Source organism: Budorcas taxicolor, chromosome 13 (assembly GCF_023091745.1).
Source record: "Budorcas taxicolor isolate Tak-1 chromosome 13, Takin1.1, whole genome shotgun sequence".
In the NCBI taxonomy this organism is placed as follows: Eukaryota; Metazoa; Chordata; class Mammalia; order Artiodactyla; family Bovidae; genus Budorcas; species Budorcas taxicolor.
In genome coordinates, this window is record NC_068922.1 from 47011828 (window position 1) to 47031293 (window position 19466).

Below are 19466 nucleotides of genomic sequence, written 5' to 3' on the forward strand. Positions count from 1 at the left end.
GCGTTCCATATCAGCCCCTTTCTCCTAAAGCCCCACTTCGATCATAAGTGGGAAAAGGGAGTGGTGGCTGGGGGGAGAGGGGGGAGCAGATACCAAAGATGCAGAAATCCTGCACCAGCTTGGGTCACCTCTCGCCCCATCCCTCCTACCCGTTCCTTGGCAGCCTCCTTGCTCTGCTCCCACTGGAGATTGCAAACAGACATTACCAAGGGAAGCCTGCCTTCCTTTAAAAATAAGACTGAAGCCTCCACATTTATGTCCTGACCAACACAGCACTTCTTTTTTTTTTTAATTTACTTTTTTACTGAAGGATAATTGCTTGAAAGAATTCTGTTGTTTTCTGTCAAACCCCAACATGAAACAGCCATAACTATACATGTATCCCCTCCCTTTAGAACCTCCCTCCCATCTCCTGCCCCATCCCACCCCTCTAGATTGATACAGAGCCCCCATTTGAGTTTCCTGAGCCATACAGCAAATTCCCATTGGCTATCTATTTTACATACGGTAATGTAAGTTTCGACGTTACTCTTTCCATACTTCTCACTCTCTCCTTCCCTCTCCCCATGTCCATAAGTCTATTCTCTGTCTGTTTCTTCATTGCTGCCCTGTAAATAAATTCTTCAGTGCCATTCTTCTAGATTCCATATATATGTGTTAGAATACGATGTTTATCTTTCTCTTTCTGACTCACTTCACTCTGTATAATAGGTTCTAGGTTCATCCACCTCCTCAGAACTGACTCAAATGCAACACAGCACTTCTTAATGTCACCCATATTTCATGGCAGTTGACAGTGACTATGGATTGGTTAACTAGGAATGAGAGATGAACACTAATCCTTCTTATTTCTATTCCTCTACATTCTCTTCCCTCTTCTCCCCCTTTCCATACATCTATGAACTTTTCCCTTTCCTTCCATGTCATTTCTCTTGCTTATTTCCTGAATATTTTCTTTTTTTCCTACCATGGTTAACGTACTCCTCCTGTTTTCTTCCTTTCACTGTTTTGAAATTCATATTAACAATTACCATTCATCATCCTTAAAAGAGTAATTTAAAGCTGTCAATAAGTAAAAAATAAAAATTGAATTTTAAATAATCTAGACAGACAATTCAAGCATCTGCTGGTGGTTACATTCCAAAGGAATCATCTTACCTGCAACCCCAGAAATATGCACAGGTACCAGGGTGGAACATCTTCTATGGTATAAATCATATCTGATCTCTGGGGGTCTAGACTGCCAGTGCTATCCAAGGTCTCAGCAAGGGAGCTCTGTGAGCAAGGGAGAAAAGAAGTTGTTTAATAAAAGCAAGGTCTAAAAAATAAATAAATAAATAAAAGCAAGGTCTAAGGTTAACAGCATAGGCTGTTACTGGAAAACAATTTTATAAAGTGGCTGTCACTCTAATGTAAAATTAAGCCTTTATTACCTTTGACACAATGTCAAGCACACTTAGTGGGACAGTCTGTTCTCAGGATTTAGGGGCTCAGTATCACTTGCCATCAACTCATCCCCAAGAGCAACCAGCTTGCTCAGAGCTGCTCCCCAAACCTGGGTACCTCCTGCATAGAGAGAGATGCTCCCAAGGTTGAGACCACAAAGTAATACCACGGCATGAGTGAGGCCATCCTTGGGTGGTAACCTGAATTAAGAAATACTATAAAATGCTAACTACTTTCAATAGCACTATTCTGCCCCTCCTATCCCAACCCATCCCTGCAAGGAAAAAGATTTTTGTACCTAAACACCCTCTTTTATTTATTTGTAAATTTTACTTTTGGCTGTGCTGGGTCTTTGTTGCTATATGTGGGCTTTCTCTAGTTACAGCAAGTGGGGGCTACTCTCGAGTTGCGTTGCACAGGCTTCTAATTGCAGTGGCTTCTCTTTTCACAGAGCACGGGGTCTAGAGCATGCGGGTTTCAGTAACTGCAGTGCATGGGCTCAGCAGTTGCAGCACATGGGCTTAGCTGCTCCACGGCATGTGGGATCTTCCTGGACGAGGGATCAAACCCATGTCCTCTTCACTGGCTGGCAGATTCTTAACCACTGGGCCACTAAGGAAGTCCCAGGAAACACCCTTCTTTTAAAACACTTCTGCTCAGACACAAATGTTTGTGAAAAGAGCAAAGGTATACAGATTCTATGATTCAAAGAAACCAATACAATTCTGCAAAACAATTATCCTTTAATTAAAAAATAAATTTTTAAAAAAGAAAAAAAATTTAAAGATGCTAAAAAAAGAAAAGACTAAAAATGTATTTATAGTTGAGGATAACCCCACCAACCCCCATTACTGAAGATTTTTTAAAATGTTGTGTTGTATGCTTTATAAACCAGAATCTTTACAGAGACCACAGGTTATACTCCAGACATGGCTGATCAGCTTCAGTGTCACTTCTGAACTCATCCAGTATCTGAGCCACACTGAAAACTTGGGGGATTCCCCTATATACCCTCAATGTTACCCTGTTTCTAAAACCATACAAATAATTTATTGGAATCCAGGATGTGCTTTTTTTAAAAAAAGTTTTTTAATAATAAAGCGCCTAAGAGGAAACAAAATTACAAGATGTGCCACAAAAAAGATAAAGATCAACCTTGGTCACATCTGGCTCAATCTGTTCCACTTTCCAATGGATCTGATCCACAGAAAGGTTCTGAGAAAGATGCTGACTCCTTGTTTATCACTCCATTTTTCATACACTGGAATTTGAACACACACTGGCCAAATACTCTTGAACAGAGTGTTGTATTAGTGACACAATTCACCATCACTTTCGAAAGCCTGAAGTGAAGTGAAGTTGCTCAGTCGTGTCCAACTCTTTGCGACCCCGTGGACTGTAGCCTAACAGGCTTCTCTGTCCGTGGGATTTCCCAGGCAAGAATACTGGAGTGGGTCGCCATTTCCTTCTCCAGGAGATCTTCCCGACTCAGGGACTGGACCCGGGTCTCCCGCATTGTAGGCAGACACTTTACCGTCTAAGTCACCAGGGAAGTCCTAAAGGTAAATATCAAAAGTAAACGGACATTTGATCTAATCCAAATGTGAATTGAGTATGACCTTTCTGAAAGAATTTTTCTTCCACTCAAACAACGGATATTGGCAGGTCTGCATTATTAAATGGGTTTAAACATATCATATGTGTCTTTCAAAACTTGTTCATAGGGGCGGCAGAGAAGGTACACATGGTGAGGAACTTGATACGCAGTTGTATGTGTGCTTAGCCGCTCAGTCATGTCTGACTCTGACCCCATGGACTACAGCCCGCCAGGATCCTCTGTCCGTGGGGATTCGCCAGGCAAGAATACTGGAGTGGGTTGCCATTACTTTCTCCAGAGGATCTGCCCAACCCAGGGCTTGAACCCGGGTCTCTTGCATTGCAGGCAGATTCTTTACTACTGAGCCACCAGGGAAGCCATGATATGCAGTGATGCGCAGTAAAGTATTAACTCAGCAGGTCTGGGCTGTTCAAATCTTGCACATTTGAAAGAAAAGTTTGGTCCTTACCTGACACTTGGAAGATACTTTAATGTTTTTAGAATATCCTTCCTCTTAAGAGTGTATTTGTTTACCTGAATCCTTGAGCCGCCCTTCACAGATTATTCTAACAGTGCAATTGACGATGGGGGCCTTGGGCCACATGGTATCCATTTGACTCCAGAGGGTCTGGCAACACTTCTTGAGTGTCCTCACACATTGCTTTGGGGGAAGTTAAGCACTGCCCACGTGACTCCATTAGGAAGAGGACAGCTGAAAGTTTGCTCAGTGTCTCCTATACCCTGCCCTACATGGTTTTTTTAATTGATTTTAATCTGAACCCTTTTTCTCAAATAAGCTATAACCAGAAGCTTTTCTGAATTCTATGAGTTGGTCTTGTTCAGTCACTAAGTCATGTCCAACTCTTTTCGACCCCATGGACTTCACTATCTCCCTGAGTTTGCTCAAATTCATGTCCACTGAGTCAGTGTGAGTCATCCAAGCCAATCACTGAACCTGATTTGGGACTCCTAAACCAGTCTTGGACTTCCCTGGTGGCTCAGATGGTAAAGCGTCTGTCTACAATGCGGGAGACCCGGGTTCGGGCCCTGGGTTGGGAAGATCCCCTGGAGAAGGAAATGGCAATCCTCTCTAGTACTACTGCCTAGAAAATCCCATGGACAGAGGAGCCTGGTAGGCCTCAGTCTATGGGGTCGCAAAGAGTCGGACACGACTGAGCGACTTCACTTCACTTCACTTCAAACCAGTCTTGGATATCTCTGAACGAAGCTGACCATTTGCTGATATGATGCAACAATGGACACTGGACTCACTACACAAAGGACAACTCAACACTATCATAGGGCCTACAGGTGGGAGTGTTACTGCTCACAAAGTAACAAAAAGAAATGTCTGAAAACAGGACAGTAACACTATACTTACTAGATTAGTATAATCTGTTACAATAATAGTTTAAGCATTATGCCTCTAATGATTCCCAAACGGCTAGCTTTACCTACAAAACACATGAACAGAACTGAAAAGACTGAATCTGTCCTCTTTATAATCTGGAAGGCTAAGATTAAGATGTGTACACAAACATATATATATATATATATATATATATATATATATACTGTATACACACGATTTTTCTTAGTAATGAGGGTGGTTCTACAACTCAGTAACGGAACTAATGTAAATGTCCACTGATGATATCAAGAAAAGGCAGGAAATTGGGTGGTCAAGGGGATCAGTGAACCCTGTCAGACAAATGCTACACTGCTCCTCCCAGAGACAGAAGGAGAATGGTCACTGAGGACCACGGTACCACATTCTGTTATCACAGCATGAACAATATGAGCCATTTTAAAACTGCAAAAACAAAAACCTCAAACAGAGAAGTTTCTTTGAAAGATGATTACATTAAGTCAGACAGAGTAGGAGAAATATTGGATGACATCCCTTCTATATGGAATCTAAAAAGAAATGAAAGAAATGAACTCACTAACAAAACAGAAAAGAGACTCAGACTTACGGTGAGGGTGAGGGGTGAGGACTGGGGGAAGATGGAAGGAGGGAAAGTTAGGGAGCTTGGGGTGGACATATACAAACCCTATATTTAAAGTGGATAACCAATAAGGGCCTACTGTATTGCACATGGAACTGTGCTCAGTGTCATATGGCAGCCTGAATGGGAGGGGAGTTTGGGGGAGAATGGACACATGTACATGAATGGCCGAGTCCCTTCACTATTCACCCTATCGTAACATTGTTAACTGACTATATCCCATTATTTCTGGAATATGTAGAGCATCTATATGAGCTGTGACCCATCTAGGAGAGGGAAAGACTCTACAGCATAGGTGCTGGAGGGGAAAGGTATAAACAAGTGAGCTGGCTGACCAACAGAAGCTGAGAAATGTTCTATGCTTGAAGACAGAATAGGGATGGGAAAAAAATGGGATTTAACTCTGCAAACCAATCAGACACCCTGCTGCCCGCCAACTGCTATCCTCCCCCTTCAAGACACAAAAATGTATTATTTGAAGAATACAAATCAGAAATACCTCAGACTGAGGAATACTATGTGTGGTTTTAACCCACAAGCATGAACAGTGAGATCCTTATCTGTTTCCAGAATACCAGAAGCTATAGGAAGAGACTAGAGGACTCCTTTCCAGATGATCTGATCAGCCTCAGAGATAAAACGCTACCAGCTACAGACCCTACGGTAACAAGATAGCTTTCCCTATTCAGTGGAAAGGCTGAACAGAAAATTTTACCCCCACACAATGATTCTACAATCATATTTTTTATTGCCTCACATTCCTCCAAAAATAAGAGCCAAATAGAGGAAATAGGTCCATGTAGTAGAAAGAAAACACATTGGCAGGGGAGAAACCTGTCTCTTCACAAAAGTATTTTGAACCTGGGAGGAAAGAAATATCATTTTCAAATCTCTAATCAGTAAATTAAAAAAAAAAAAAGAAAAAAGAGTAAAACAGACCTTAGGAACTAAAAACAGGATAGGAAAAAAAATTCAACAAACGGGTTGAGAGTCCCAAATAACAAAAAGACAAATGTAGGTTAAGAACAATTTTTATGGAAGAAAACAGAACACAGGAATCAAAGAAATATGAAAATTTCTAAGAACTAAAGGATATGCTTGCAAATTAGAAAAATACACCAAGTTCTCAATAAATTAATTTAAAAAGATTCAGCTGTCTTTGAAAACTCAACAAAAGAATCTAATATGTCAAGAAATTTAAGGACAAAGGGGAAATAAAATATGAGTTTTAAGAATTTGGACAGAAGGGGAAAAAAAAGAAAAATCAAAATGGCAGGAGCACAAGAGGGCAAGCCCACATGAAAAAAGTATAAGAGAAAAAAAGATTAGAGAGAAGTGATAGAGAGGGCAGACAAAGTAGGTCCAAAACAGACACAAATGGAGCCCCCAAGTAAGAAAACCAAAAGAAGAAACTAGAACAAAAAATAAAGATATAATTCAAGACAACATTGCTGAAGTAACAGGAGACTTGAAGCTAAACACTGAAAGTGCCAGGAAAAGCTGACACAGAAGGTCAGCTTCAAAACTTATGATTATTATTATATGATAGTCAGTAAAGTTACTGAATATAAAAGATAAATAATCCACAGAAAAGGCAAAAAGATCAAGATATTGATTTACAAGGGGGAAAAAAAAGACCAGCCTGAGTTCTTCAAAGCCATATTCAATACCAGAAAATGAGAAAAGAGCAAACAATAAGGTATGACTCAATTATTTCCTTAATTTTGTATTACATAATTTTTGAAAACTATAGTGTTAGAAGGAACTTGAAATGCCTGCTCTGTATCTATCCCCAGCTCCAGCTTCAAAATTTATTATCCCTAGATTCTTATTTAATCTATTCCCCATCTCATTCTAACTTTACTGGAGTAAAGGGATGGATTATTTTAAACCAAATCCTCAAAATACATACATTTGCTCAGAAACACATATATGTCTCTTCAGCAGATAAAGACCCTAAAAAGAACGGAAATACCATTACATACTAATCAAATTAACAATTTCTTCATATCAGCGAATACCCAATGCTTATTACAATTTTTTCATCCTATGTCAAAATTTTGTTACAGCTGATTTATTTGAGTCAGGATCTAAACAATGTCCTAAAGATTTTACATCCAGCCAAACTTTCCTTCAAGCCTAAATGCTATAGATAAATTCTCATCCAAAATTATTCCCATGATCCAGTTCTTCAGTGTTATTTCTATAACGTCAGGGAACATATCAAATCACATAGGAATCGTATGAAAATGCAAATTCTGATTCAGCAGGTTTTGGTTGGGAGAGAGACTCTACATTTCTAACAAACTTGTAGGTAATGATGTCAACAAAGCTGATGCATGGACTACACTTCAAGAGCCTGGAGGATGAACTTCAGTCAACCAAGAAATTACCGGTGAAAATCAGCAGAAGGTTTGACTCAAATTAGCTGTAGGAATAAAACTAAAAGTAGGAAGTAGGTAGCCAGAATGTATAAAAGTCATGTGCACCAAAAAGATACAGACATTACAATTAACAAAATGTGAGAGGGAAAAAGAAAAAGGCAAGCAGTAAATTGTAATCTAATATAGTTGGAAGATAAAGGATGATACTTAAAGCTGACAAATCAATTAAAATATAAAGTGTAAGTAGTATTTCTGACCAAAATCAGATAGTAGAAGAAAGAAAAGGGAAAGAAGAAAACTCACCAATTTCGTTACTGTTCATGGTAGATAAATGAAAATTATTAAGCTTTATTTTAAAATTAAAATTAATGAGATCTATTATCAATAATAGTTTTATCAATGTGAATATTCTAATGTCCTTGTTTTTAGAAATACACACTGAAATATTCAGGGAAAAAGGAGTATTATGTCTGTAACTTACTTTCAAACAGTTCAGAAATAATAGGTGTATATAGAGCAAGTGATTTTTTAAATCATGAGATTGTCTATTTAAAATATTAAAATTAATTTTTAAAAACAGAAAAATTCCACATACACTTAGTAGCCTAGCAAGGTATATACATGATGTAGGTGGGGTAGTGACTAGTAGCTCACTGTCTATAGTACAACACTCTCAGATATGTGTGCTCATGAGTGGAAAAGCATGTGGAATAAACACATCAGACTGCCAGTTGTCAACTATGCTCGGTAGACCAAGAATGGAGGCAGCACATCTTAAACATTTTAATACAATCAAGAATGGAGGCAGCACATCTTAAACATTTTAATACAATTTTGGGCTGTTTATATTAAGCAAGTATGCTCAAGAACAAATGGTACTAAAAGGTAAAGAGAGTCAGGAAGTGAGGGGGAGGAGCCTCCACAATGGCACCCACCCTCACCAGCTTCACAAGGTAGAAGGCACCCCCCAGCATGCACCACAGCCGCCTTCACCTCTCCAGGAGCCTGTCCAAGACCAGCAGTAAATTCCCACTCATTTCACATATGAGCACCAAAATCGCAACTAGCTATTAACAACCATTGACAGGAGACACTGGAACCCACTAAAAAAGATACCCAGCATCCAAGGACAAAGGAGAAGCCAAAACGAAATGGTACGAGGGAAAAATTATGATAAAATCAAATCCTATACCTGTCAGGTGGGCGACTCACAAATTGGAGAACAATTATACCAAAGAAGCTCCCCACTGCTGTGAAGGTTCTAGGCCCCACATCAGGCTCCCCAGCCTGGGGATCTGGCCAAGGGACTAGGAATCTATAGGGAATCTGACTTTGAAGGCCAGTGGGATTTGATTATAGAGCTCCCATAGGACTGGGGAATCAAGAGATTCTTGGAGGGCACAAACAAAATCTTGTGCACACCAGGTCCCAGAGGAAAGGAGGAGTGACTCCTCAGAAGACTGAGTCAGACCTACCTGTGGGTGTTTGAGGGTCTCCTGTAGAGGCATGGGCTGGCAGTGGCCTGCCATGGAGACATGGACACTCTACGCCCTCTTGGAGGTCTCCCATAGTCCTATTACAGAAACCTATAGACTCCAGGACTGGGTCACCTCAGGCCAAACAACTAACTGGGAGGGGAGCGTAGCCCCACCCATCAGCAGACAATTGTATTCAAGTTTTACTGAGCACAGCCCTGCCCACCAGACCAAGACCCAGTTTCCCCCACAGCCTGTCCCTCCCATCAGGAAGCTTATCAGTTCAGTTCAGTTCAGTTCAGTCGTTCAGTCGTGTCCGACTCTTTGCGACCCCATGAATCGCAGCACGCCAGGCCTCCATGTCCATCACCAACTACCGGAGTTCACTCAGATTCACGTCCATCGAGTCAGTGATGCCATCCAGCCATCTCATCCTCTGTCGTCCCCTTCTCCTCCTGCCCCAAATCCCTCCCAGCATCAGTCTTTTCCAATGAGTCAACTCTTTGCATGAGGTGGCCAAAGTACTGGAGTTTCAGCTTCAGCATCATTCCTTCCAAAGAAATCCCAGGGCTGATCTCCTTCAGAATGGAATGGTTATACAAGCCTCTTATTCTCATCCACCAGAAGGCAGACAGAAGAAATAAGAACTACAATCCCATCAGCCTCTAGAACTAATACCACAATCACAGAAAACTACCCCAAATGAAATAGGATTATGTACCAGATGAAGAAACAAGATAAATACCCAGAAACACAACTAAATGAAATGGAGATAGGCAACCTCCCAGAAAAAGAATTCAGAATAATGACAGTGAAGATGATTCAGGATCTCTGAAAAGGATTGGAGGCGAAGACTGAGGTTTACCAAGGACCTAGAAGAACTAAAGAACAAGCAAACAGAGGTGAACGATATACTAGACAGAATCAAGCACAGAATAACTGAAGCAGAAGAATGGGTAAGTGACCTGGAAAACAGAATGGCAGAAATCAATGCTGCAAAATGGAATATAGGAAAAAGAATGAAAAGAAATGAAGACAGCCTAACAGACCTCTGGGACAACATTAAACACACCAATATTCACATTATATGGGCCCCAGAAGGAGAAAAGAGAGAGAAAAGACCCAAGAAAATATCTGAAGCGATAACAGGTGAAAACATCCCTCACATGGGAAAGGAAATAGTCAGTCATGTCCAGGAAGCACAGAGTCCCAGGCAGGATAAACCCAAGGAGGAACAAACCAAAACACAGGGTAATCAAACTGACAAAAATTAAAGATAAATCATTAAAAGAAACAAGGGAAAAAAGACAAATAACATACAAGGGAAAACCTATAAGGTTATCAGCCGATTTCTCAACAGAAACTCTACAAGCCAGAAGGGAATGGCAAAATATATTTCAAATGACAGAGAGGAAGAACCTACAGCCAAGAATACCCTTCCCAACTAGACTCTTTCAGATTTGACACTGAAAGCAAAAGCTTTCCAGAGAAGCAAAATTAAGAGAATTCAGCACCACTAAATCAGTTTCATAACAAATGCTAAAGGAACTTCTCTAGTCAGGAAACACAAGAGAAGGAACTGATCAATAAAAAATAAATCCCAAACAACAAAACAGGAGTAGGATCATACATATCAATAATTACCTTAAATGTAAATGAATTAAATGCACCAACCAAAACATAAACTGGCTGAGTGGACACAAAAACAAGACCCCAAATATATACTGTCTATAAGAGACCCACTTCATACCTAGGGACACTTACAGACTGAAAATAAGGGGATGGGAGAAGGTATTTCATGCAAATAGAAATCATAAGAAAGCTGGAGTAGCAATACTCATATCAGACAAAATAAACTTTAAAACCAAGACTGTTATAAGAGACAAAAAAGGACACTACATAATGATCAAGAGCTCAATCCAAGAAGAAGATATAGCAATTATAAATATATATGCACCCAACACAGAAGCACCTCCGTATGTAAGACAAATACAAACGAACAAAAAGGGAGAAATCGACAGTAACAAAATTAATAGTGGAAGACTTCTATATCCCACTTTCAACGATGGACCGATCATTCAGGCAGAAAATCAGTAAGGAAATGCAGGCCTTTGTTGTTGTTGTTCAGCCACTCAGTCATGTCTGACTCTTTCAACCCCACGGACTGCAGCACATCAGACTTCCTTGTCCTTCACTATCTCCGGAGCTTGCACAAACTCACATCCACTGAGTCAATGAGCCCATACAACCATCTCATCCTCTGTCATCCCCTTCTTCTCCTGCCTTCAATCTTCCCCAGCATCAGGATTTTTTCTTATCAGTCAGCTCTTCGCATCAGGTGGCCAAAGCACTGGAGCTTCAGCTTCAGCATCAGTCCTTCCAATGAATATTCAGGACTGATTTCCTTTACGACTGACTGGTTTGATCTCCTTGCAGTCCAAGGGACTCTCAAGAGTATTGTCCGACACCACAGTTCAAAAACATTAACTTTTGGTGCTCAGCTTTCTTATTGATCCAGCTCTCACATCCATACATGACTGCTGGAAAAACCATAGCCTTGACTATACGGATCTTTGGTGGCAAAGTGATGCCTCTGCTTTTTAATATGCTGTCTAGCTCTGTCATGGCTTTCCTTTCAAGGAGCAAGCGTCTTTTCATTTCATGGCTGCAGTCACCATCAGCAGTGATTCTGGAGCCCAAGAAAATAAAATCTGTCACTGTTTCCATTGTTTCCCTATGTATTTGCCATGAAGTGATGGGACCGGATGCCACAATCTTCGCTTTTTCAATGTTGAGTTTTAAGCCAGCTTTTTCACTCTCCTCTTTCATTTTCATTAAGAGGCTCTTTAGCTCCTCTTCACTTTCTGCCGTAAGGGTGGTGTCACCTGCATATCTGAGGTAATTGATATTTCTCCTGGCAATCTTGATTCCGGCTTGTGCTTCATCCAGCCCAGCATTTCACATGATGCACGCTGCATAGAAGTTAAATAAGTAAGGTGACAATACATGGCCTTGATATACTCCTTTCCCAATTTTGAACCAGTCCATTGTTCCATGTCTGGTTCTAACTGTTGCTTCCTGACCTGCATACAGGTTTCTCAGGAGACAGGTAAAGTGGTCTGGTATTCCCATCTCTTTAAGAATTTTTCACAGGTTGTTGTGATCCAGACAGTCAAAGGCTTTAGTGTAGTCGATGAAGAAGAAGTAGATGTTCTGCTAGAATTCTCTTGCTTTTTCTATGACCCAACAGATGTTGGCAATTTGATCTCTGGTTCCTCTGCCTTTTCTAAATCCAGCTTGAACATCTTGAAGTTCTCGGTTCACATACTGTTGAAGTCAAGCTTGGAGAATTTTCAGCATTACTTTGCTAGCCTGTGAAATGAGTGAATTGTGTGGTAGCTTGAACATTCTTTGGCATTGCCTTTCATTGAGATTGGAATGAAAACTGACCTTTTCCAATCCTGTGGCTACTGCTGAGTCTTCCAAATTTGCTGACATATTGAGTACAACACTTTCACAGCATCATCTTTTAGGATTTGAAATAGCTCAGCTGGAACTCCATCACCTCCACTAGCTTTCTTTGTAGTGATGCTTCCTAAGGCCCACTTGACTTCGTAACTCCAGGATGTCTGGCTCTAGGTGAGTGATCACACCATCGTGATTATCTGGGTCATTACGATTTTTTTCCTATAGTTCTTCTGTGTATTCTTGCCACCTAGGATATTTTAGACGACTTAGACTTCATTGTTATTTATAAAGAATCCCATCCAAAAGCAGCAGACTTCACATTTTTCTCAAGTGCATACAGAACGTTCTTCAGGATTGACCACATGCTGGGCCACAAGGCAAGCCTTGGCAAATGTAAAGAAATCGAAATCATATCAAGCTGCTTTTCTGATCACAGTGCTATGAGATGAGAAATAAACTACAAGGGAAAAACCTCTAGGAAACACAAACACATGGCAGCTAAACAATATGCTACTAAACAACCACTGGTTCACTGAAGAAATCAAAAGAAATTAAAAAAAAAATACCTAGAGACAAATGAAAATGAAAGCACAACACCTCAAAACCTACTGGATGCAGCAAAAGTAATTACAATATAATCTTACTTCAAGAAATAAGAAAAATCTCAGATAAACCACCTAACCTTACACCTAAAACAACTAGATAAAGAAAAACAAACAAAACTTAGAGTTAGCAGAAGGAAGGAAATCATAAAAGTCAGAGCAGAAAAAAATGAAATAGAAACAAAGAAAACAATCACAAGGATCAATGAAACTAAAAGCTGGTTCTTTGAAAAGATAACAAGATTGATAAACCTTTAGCCAGATTCATCAAAAAAAAAAAAATGGAGAGAACTCAAATCAATAAAATTAGAAATGAAAAGAGACCACTATGAACAACTGTATACCAATAAAATGGACAACCTGGAAGAAATAGACAAATTCTTGGAAAGGTACAGTTCCCCTAGACTGAAACAGGAATAAACAGAAAATATGAACAGACCAGTCACAAGCACTGAAATTGAAACCATGATTAAAAAACCTCCCAAAAAATATAAATCCAGGACCCAACAGCTTCAGAAGCTAATTTTATCAAACATTTAAGAGAACAGTTAAAACATCTATCCTTCTGAAACTGTTCCAAAAAGCCACAGAGGAAGGAATACTTTCCAACTCATTTAAAAGCAGACAAAGATATGACAAAAAAAAGAAAACTAGAGACCAGTATCACTGATGAACATAGATGCAGAACAAATACTAGCAATCCATATCCAACAACACATTAAAAAGATCATACACCATGATCAAGTGGGATTCATCCCAGGGATGCAAGGATTTTCAACACCTGTAAATCAATTAAATTGAATAAAAAACATATAATCATCTAAATAGATGCAGAAAAGGCTTTAGACAAAATCCAGTGCCCATTTATGATAAAAACTCTCCAGAAAGTGGGCATAGAGGGTACATACCTCAACATAATAAAGGTCATATATGACAAACCTACAGCTACCATCATACTTAATGGTGAAAAGCTGAAAGCATTCCCTCTAAGATCAGGAACAGACAAGGATGTCCACTCTCACCACTTTTAATCAATATAATTTTGCAAGTCCTAGCTACAGCAATCAGAAAAGAAAAAGAAGTAAAGGGAATCGAAATTGGAAAATAAAACGTTAAACTGTTACTGTTTACAGATGATATATTATACACAGAAGATCCTAAAGATGCTACCAGAAAATTACTAGAACTCATCAACAACAGACTGGTTCCAAATAGGAAAAGGAGTACATCAAGGCTGTATTTGTCACCCTGCTTATTTAACTTCTATGCAGAGTACATCATGAGAAACGCTGGACTGGAAGGAACACAAGCTGGACTCAAGATTGCCGGGAGAAATATCAATAACCTCAGATATGCAGATGACACCATCCTTATGACAGAAAGTGAAGAGGAACTAAAAAGCCTCTTGATGAAAGTGAAAGAGGAGAGTGAAAAAGTTGGCTTAAAGCTCAACATTCAGAAAACAAAGATCACGGCATCTGGTCCCATCACTGCATGGGAAATAGATGGGGAAACAGTGGAAACAGTGTCAGACTTTATTTTTGGGGGCTCCAAAATCACCGCAGATGGTGACTGCAGCCATGAAATTAAAAGACGCTTACTCCTTGGAAGAAAAGTTATGACCAACCTAGATAGTATATTCAAAAGCAGAGACATTACTTTGCCAACTAAGGTCCATCTAGTCAAGGCTATGGTTTTTCCTGTGGTCATGTATGGATGTGAGAGTTGGACTGTGAAGAAGGCTGAGCGCCGAAGAATTGATGTGTTTGAATTGTGGTGTTGGAGAAGACTCTTGAGAGTCCCTTGGACTGCAAGGAGATCCAACCAGTCCATTCTGAAGGAGATCAACCCTGGGATTTCTTTGGAAGGACTGACGCTAAAGCTGAAGCTCCAGTACTCTGGACACCTCATGCGAAGAGTTGATTCACTGGAAGACTCTGATGCTGGGAGTGACTGGGGGCAGGAGAAGGGGACGACCCAGGATGAGATGGCTGGATGGCATCACGGACTCGATGGACGTGAGTCTGAGTGTACTCCGGGAGATGGCGATGGACAGGGAGGCCTGGCGTGCTGCCATTCATGGGGTCACAAAGAGTCAGACACGACTGAGCGACTGAACTGAACTGAACTGAACTGATCAATGAATTTGGTAAATTTGCAGGTTACAAAATCAATACACAAAAGTCTGTTGCACTTCTATATACTAACAATGAAAGATTAGAAAGAGAATTACAAGAAGCAATTCCATTTACTGTTACATCAGAAAGAATAAAATACCAAAGAATTAACCTACCTAAGGGACAAAAGACCTGTACTCCCGCAACTGTTAAGACACGGATGAAAGAAATCGGATGACAAACAGGTGGAAAGATATACCATGTCCATGGATTGAAAGAACTAATATATTATATAATATTGTCAAAATAACTATACTACCCAAGGCAATCTATAGATTCAATGCAATCCCTATGAAATTACCAATGGCATTTTTCACAGTACTAGAACAAAAAATTTCAAGATTTGTATGGAGATACAAAAGAGCATGAATAGCTAAAGCAATCTTGAAAAAGAAAAACAGAGCTGGAGGAATCAGGCTCCCTGACTTTAGACTATATTAGAAAGCCACAATCAACCAGACAGTATGGTACTGGCATAAAAATAGGAATATAGATCAATAGAACAGGATAAAAAAAACAGAAATAAACCCCTGAACCTATAGTCAATTAATCTATGACAAAAGAAGCAAGGCTACACAATGTAGGAATGACAGTCTCTTCAATAAATGATGCTAGTAAAAATGGAAAACCACATGTAAAAAATATTAGATCATTCTTTGACCCCATACACAAAAATAAGCTTAAAGTAGATTAAGATCTAAATGTTAGGCTGGACACTATAAACTCTTGGAGGAAAACATAGGCAGAACACACTCTGACATAAATCACAGCAATGTCTTTTTTAACTCACCTCCCAGAATAATGGAAACAAAAGCAAAAATAAACAAACTGGACCTACTGAAACTCAAAAGCTTTTACACAGTAAAGGAAACAATAAACAAAACAAAAAGACAACCCACAGATTGGGAGAAAATATTTGCAAATAATGGGACTTTTAAGGGATTAATTTCCAAAATTTTCAAACAGCTTATGATATTTAATGGCAACCCACTTCAGTATTCTTGCCTGGAAAATCCGAGGGATGGAGTAGCCTGGTAGGCTACAGTCCATGGGGTTGCAAAGAGTCAGACACAACTGAGCTACTTCACTTACTTTCTTTCTTTATGACATTTAATGGCATCAAAACAAACAACCCACTCAAAAATGGGCAGAAGACCTGAATAGACATTTCTCTATACATACAGATGGCCAACAGGCACATGAAAAGATGTTCAAAACTGCCAGTTATTAGAGAATGCAAATCAAAACTACAATAAGATATCACCTCACACCAGCCAGAATGGCTATCATCAAAAAGTCCACAAACAACAAATGCTAGAGAGGGTGTGGAGAGAAGGGAATCCTTCTGTGCTGTTGGTGGGAATGTAAAATACAGCCACTACAGAGAACAGTATGGAGTTTCCTTAAAAAACTGAAACTATGAGCTACCATATGACCCTGCAGTTCCACTTCTGGGTATATAACCAGAGAAAAACACAGCCTGAAAAGACACATGCACGCCACTGTTCAGTGCAGCACTGTTTACAATGGTCAAGACATGGAAGCAACCTAAATGTCAATTGACAGATGAGTGGATAAAGAAGATGCGGTACGTATATACAATGGACTATTACTCGGCCATTAAAAAGAATGAAATGAGGCCATTTCCAGCAACATGGATGCACCTAGAGAGTGTATACTGAGTGAAGTAGGTCACACAGAGAAGAAGAAATATCATATGACACCCCTTATGTGTAGAATCTAAAATGATACAGATGAACTTACTCACAAAACAGAAGGAAACCCAGACTTAGCAAACAAACTCATGGCTGCCAGGCGGAAGGGATAGTTAAGGACTTTGGGAAGGTCATGTACACACTGCTATATCTAAAACAGATAACCAACAAAAACTTACTGTATAGCACATGGAACTCTGCTCAATCTTATGTGCCAGCCTGGACAGAAAGGGGATTTGGGGGAGAATGGATATATGTATACATATGGCTGAGTTCCTTCACTGTTCACCTGAAACTATCACAACATTGTTAATTGGCTATATCCCAATACAAAATGTTTTTGGTGTTAAAGAGAGAGAGAGAGAATCTGCATGGTTCATAAACCAAAAAAGGTTAAAACTTAAAAAAGAAACACCCTCATTATGAAGTTCAAGTCCCTCAGCCTCCCAAATTGAAGAATCCTAATGATACTGAAGTCCATACTAAGAAAGTACCGGACATGAGTTCCAGCATCATCCTATGGACTTAGGCTTGATGATCTGGGGCACTAACCTTCTGGTCTTTTCAGCAAAAAAATCCCTTTGAGCAAATTCCAAAATGAGTCTCTTGTAGCTAATATCAGATTAGCCAGAATTTACTACAAGAAATTCAAGAGTTCTAATGGACACCAGAAAAGCAAAGTTTTTAATAAAATAAGTAAGTACATTAAAATGAATAGCTAAGAAACCCTATGGATATGGAGAACACATAGGACAGAATCTCTTGCTTTCAGTTCTTTTCTTTCCTTGAATGGTTCATTCTTATTTCATAGTCAAGTGTTCAGAGAGCCTTTCAACGCCATCTGAAAAGCAAGATCCCAAAGAGTAAAATCCTCTGGTGTCAAGTTTTCTTTACACAAATTCAAGACAACAAAAGACCTAATATTTCATTTTCTTCACCTTTAAAACAAGGATAGTGATGGTACCTTTCTAACAGGGTTGCTAAGAGGACTAAATGTGACAGGCTGCTGAAGCTAAAGGTCTGGACCTTTGGCATTATTCAACATACAATAATTCTTACTATCCTTGCCATTTCATAGGAAAAGAAAAAGGACCAGTAAAATAGGAAGATATTCTATTTCACTAGTGTTCAAGGAAATACACACCTATTAAAGTTCAGATGATGAAAAAAATGTTCACCCGAACAATAAATGTCTAGCATAAATGTGCTAACATTATCGTACTAGACATTTTTCCTGCCAGCGGATCAGTAAAAGGTACACCTACAGATATTTTACACCCTGAAAAATTAATACTCTATCAATCATTTCAAAAGAGAGCCATCAATTCCTGGATAATGAACATCCAAAATCATGACAGCCTACAGCCTGGAAATTCTGGTGACTCTCTGATTAAGGATCAAATATCTGAGGTTTGGATGGAGTTCAACAAGTCTGTAAAAGACAGAAGCACTTTGCTACAAGATGTGTCTCTTGGATGTTGACACTCAAGCCAGATAAGGAGTAAGCCCTGCCCAGATCCTGCTCTATGCAAAAAGTCTCTGCTGCAGACCAAAGCCTCAACAATGGCTGCTCCCATCTCTGTGCTCTGCGGAGCAACTTGGAAATCAGTACTACAGAAATTTCAACATCTCGGCATGAATCTATACTTCAGATTCACATAACTTATAATAGCTTGACCAAATAACAGCAATACTGGTCAAGATAGCCAAAAATGAAATTTCCATCTCCCAAACTAGAAAAGAAAAAGAGAGAAAGAGAAAAAGAAATCACAGATACAAAAATTTGATTATTTAAGAATTTCAACATAATTTATTTTGTTCTTTACCGTTTTTGTGATTATACCGTATACTTAATACGCTAGTACCCGAGCTAGGAATTATATTTGTATATATCAACTTCCCAGGGGTCTGTTATTAGAATATATAGTATATACTGTCTATAGTACAACATAGTAGTTCTAGAATATAACACATCATTATATAAGTTGATGATAAAAAATAAAATCTGTCTTAAAAATCTGTCAAATGAAACTCAAATGAAATTGAGAAGTCTAAGGGCTGCAAAGCAGTCTGGAAATTCCATGTTGTTATACTTTTCATATATATCATATATATCAGACACAGTAGCAGATACAAAGAGAAAAAGAAATTAAGGCATGTGGACCCTCTCTGGGCAGCTTTCTCCAGGCTCTTGTGAATATGGTCATACATTCTACGATCACACAGACTGACCTGCCAAGCAGATGGGATGAGGGATCACCCACTTCAGTGTGTGATTCTCAAATATCTTTGTTTAAGGCATTTTCACAGTCTACATAACTTACCTACTGGTGTCTTTTATTTACTGTACACAGTATGTACTGTGTGCTGCAGTCCACGGGGTCACAAAGAGTCGGACACAACTGAGCGACTGAACTGAACTGAACAGTATGTACCAGGCACAATGCTAATAACTTTATATATATTATTTCAATACCCACAACTTTAAGGCAGATGCTGATATTTTTATACGCATTTTAGAGGTGAGGAAACTAATGCCCAGAGAGCTTAAGTAATTCCCTCAGGATCGGAGTCATATTAGTACCCAGACCTC

The 19466-nt window shown here is 39.4% G+C and overlaps 1 protein-coding gene across 1 annotated transcript in view; it reads right to left on the reverse strand.

Moving 5' to 3' along the window:
- The window catches only part of SLC23A2 (solute carrier family 23 member 2), a 137493-nt gene that overhangs the window by 50402 nt on the left and 67625 nt on the right, over nt 1-19466 (reverse strand). The window contains exon 4 of the mRNA XM_052650709.1: nt 1159-1275. Coding sequence (XP_052506669.1) covers nt 1159-1275 — 117 coding nt within the window. The remainder of the gene's footprint in view (nt 1-1158; nt 1276-19466) is intronic.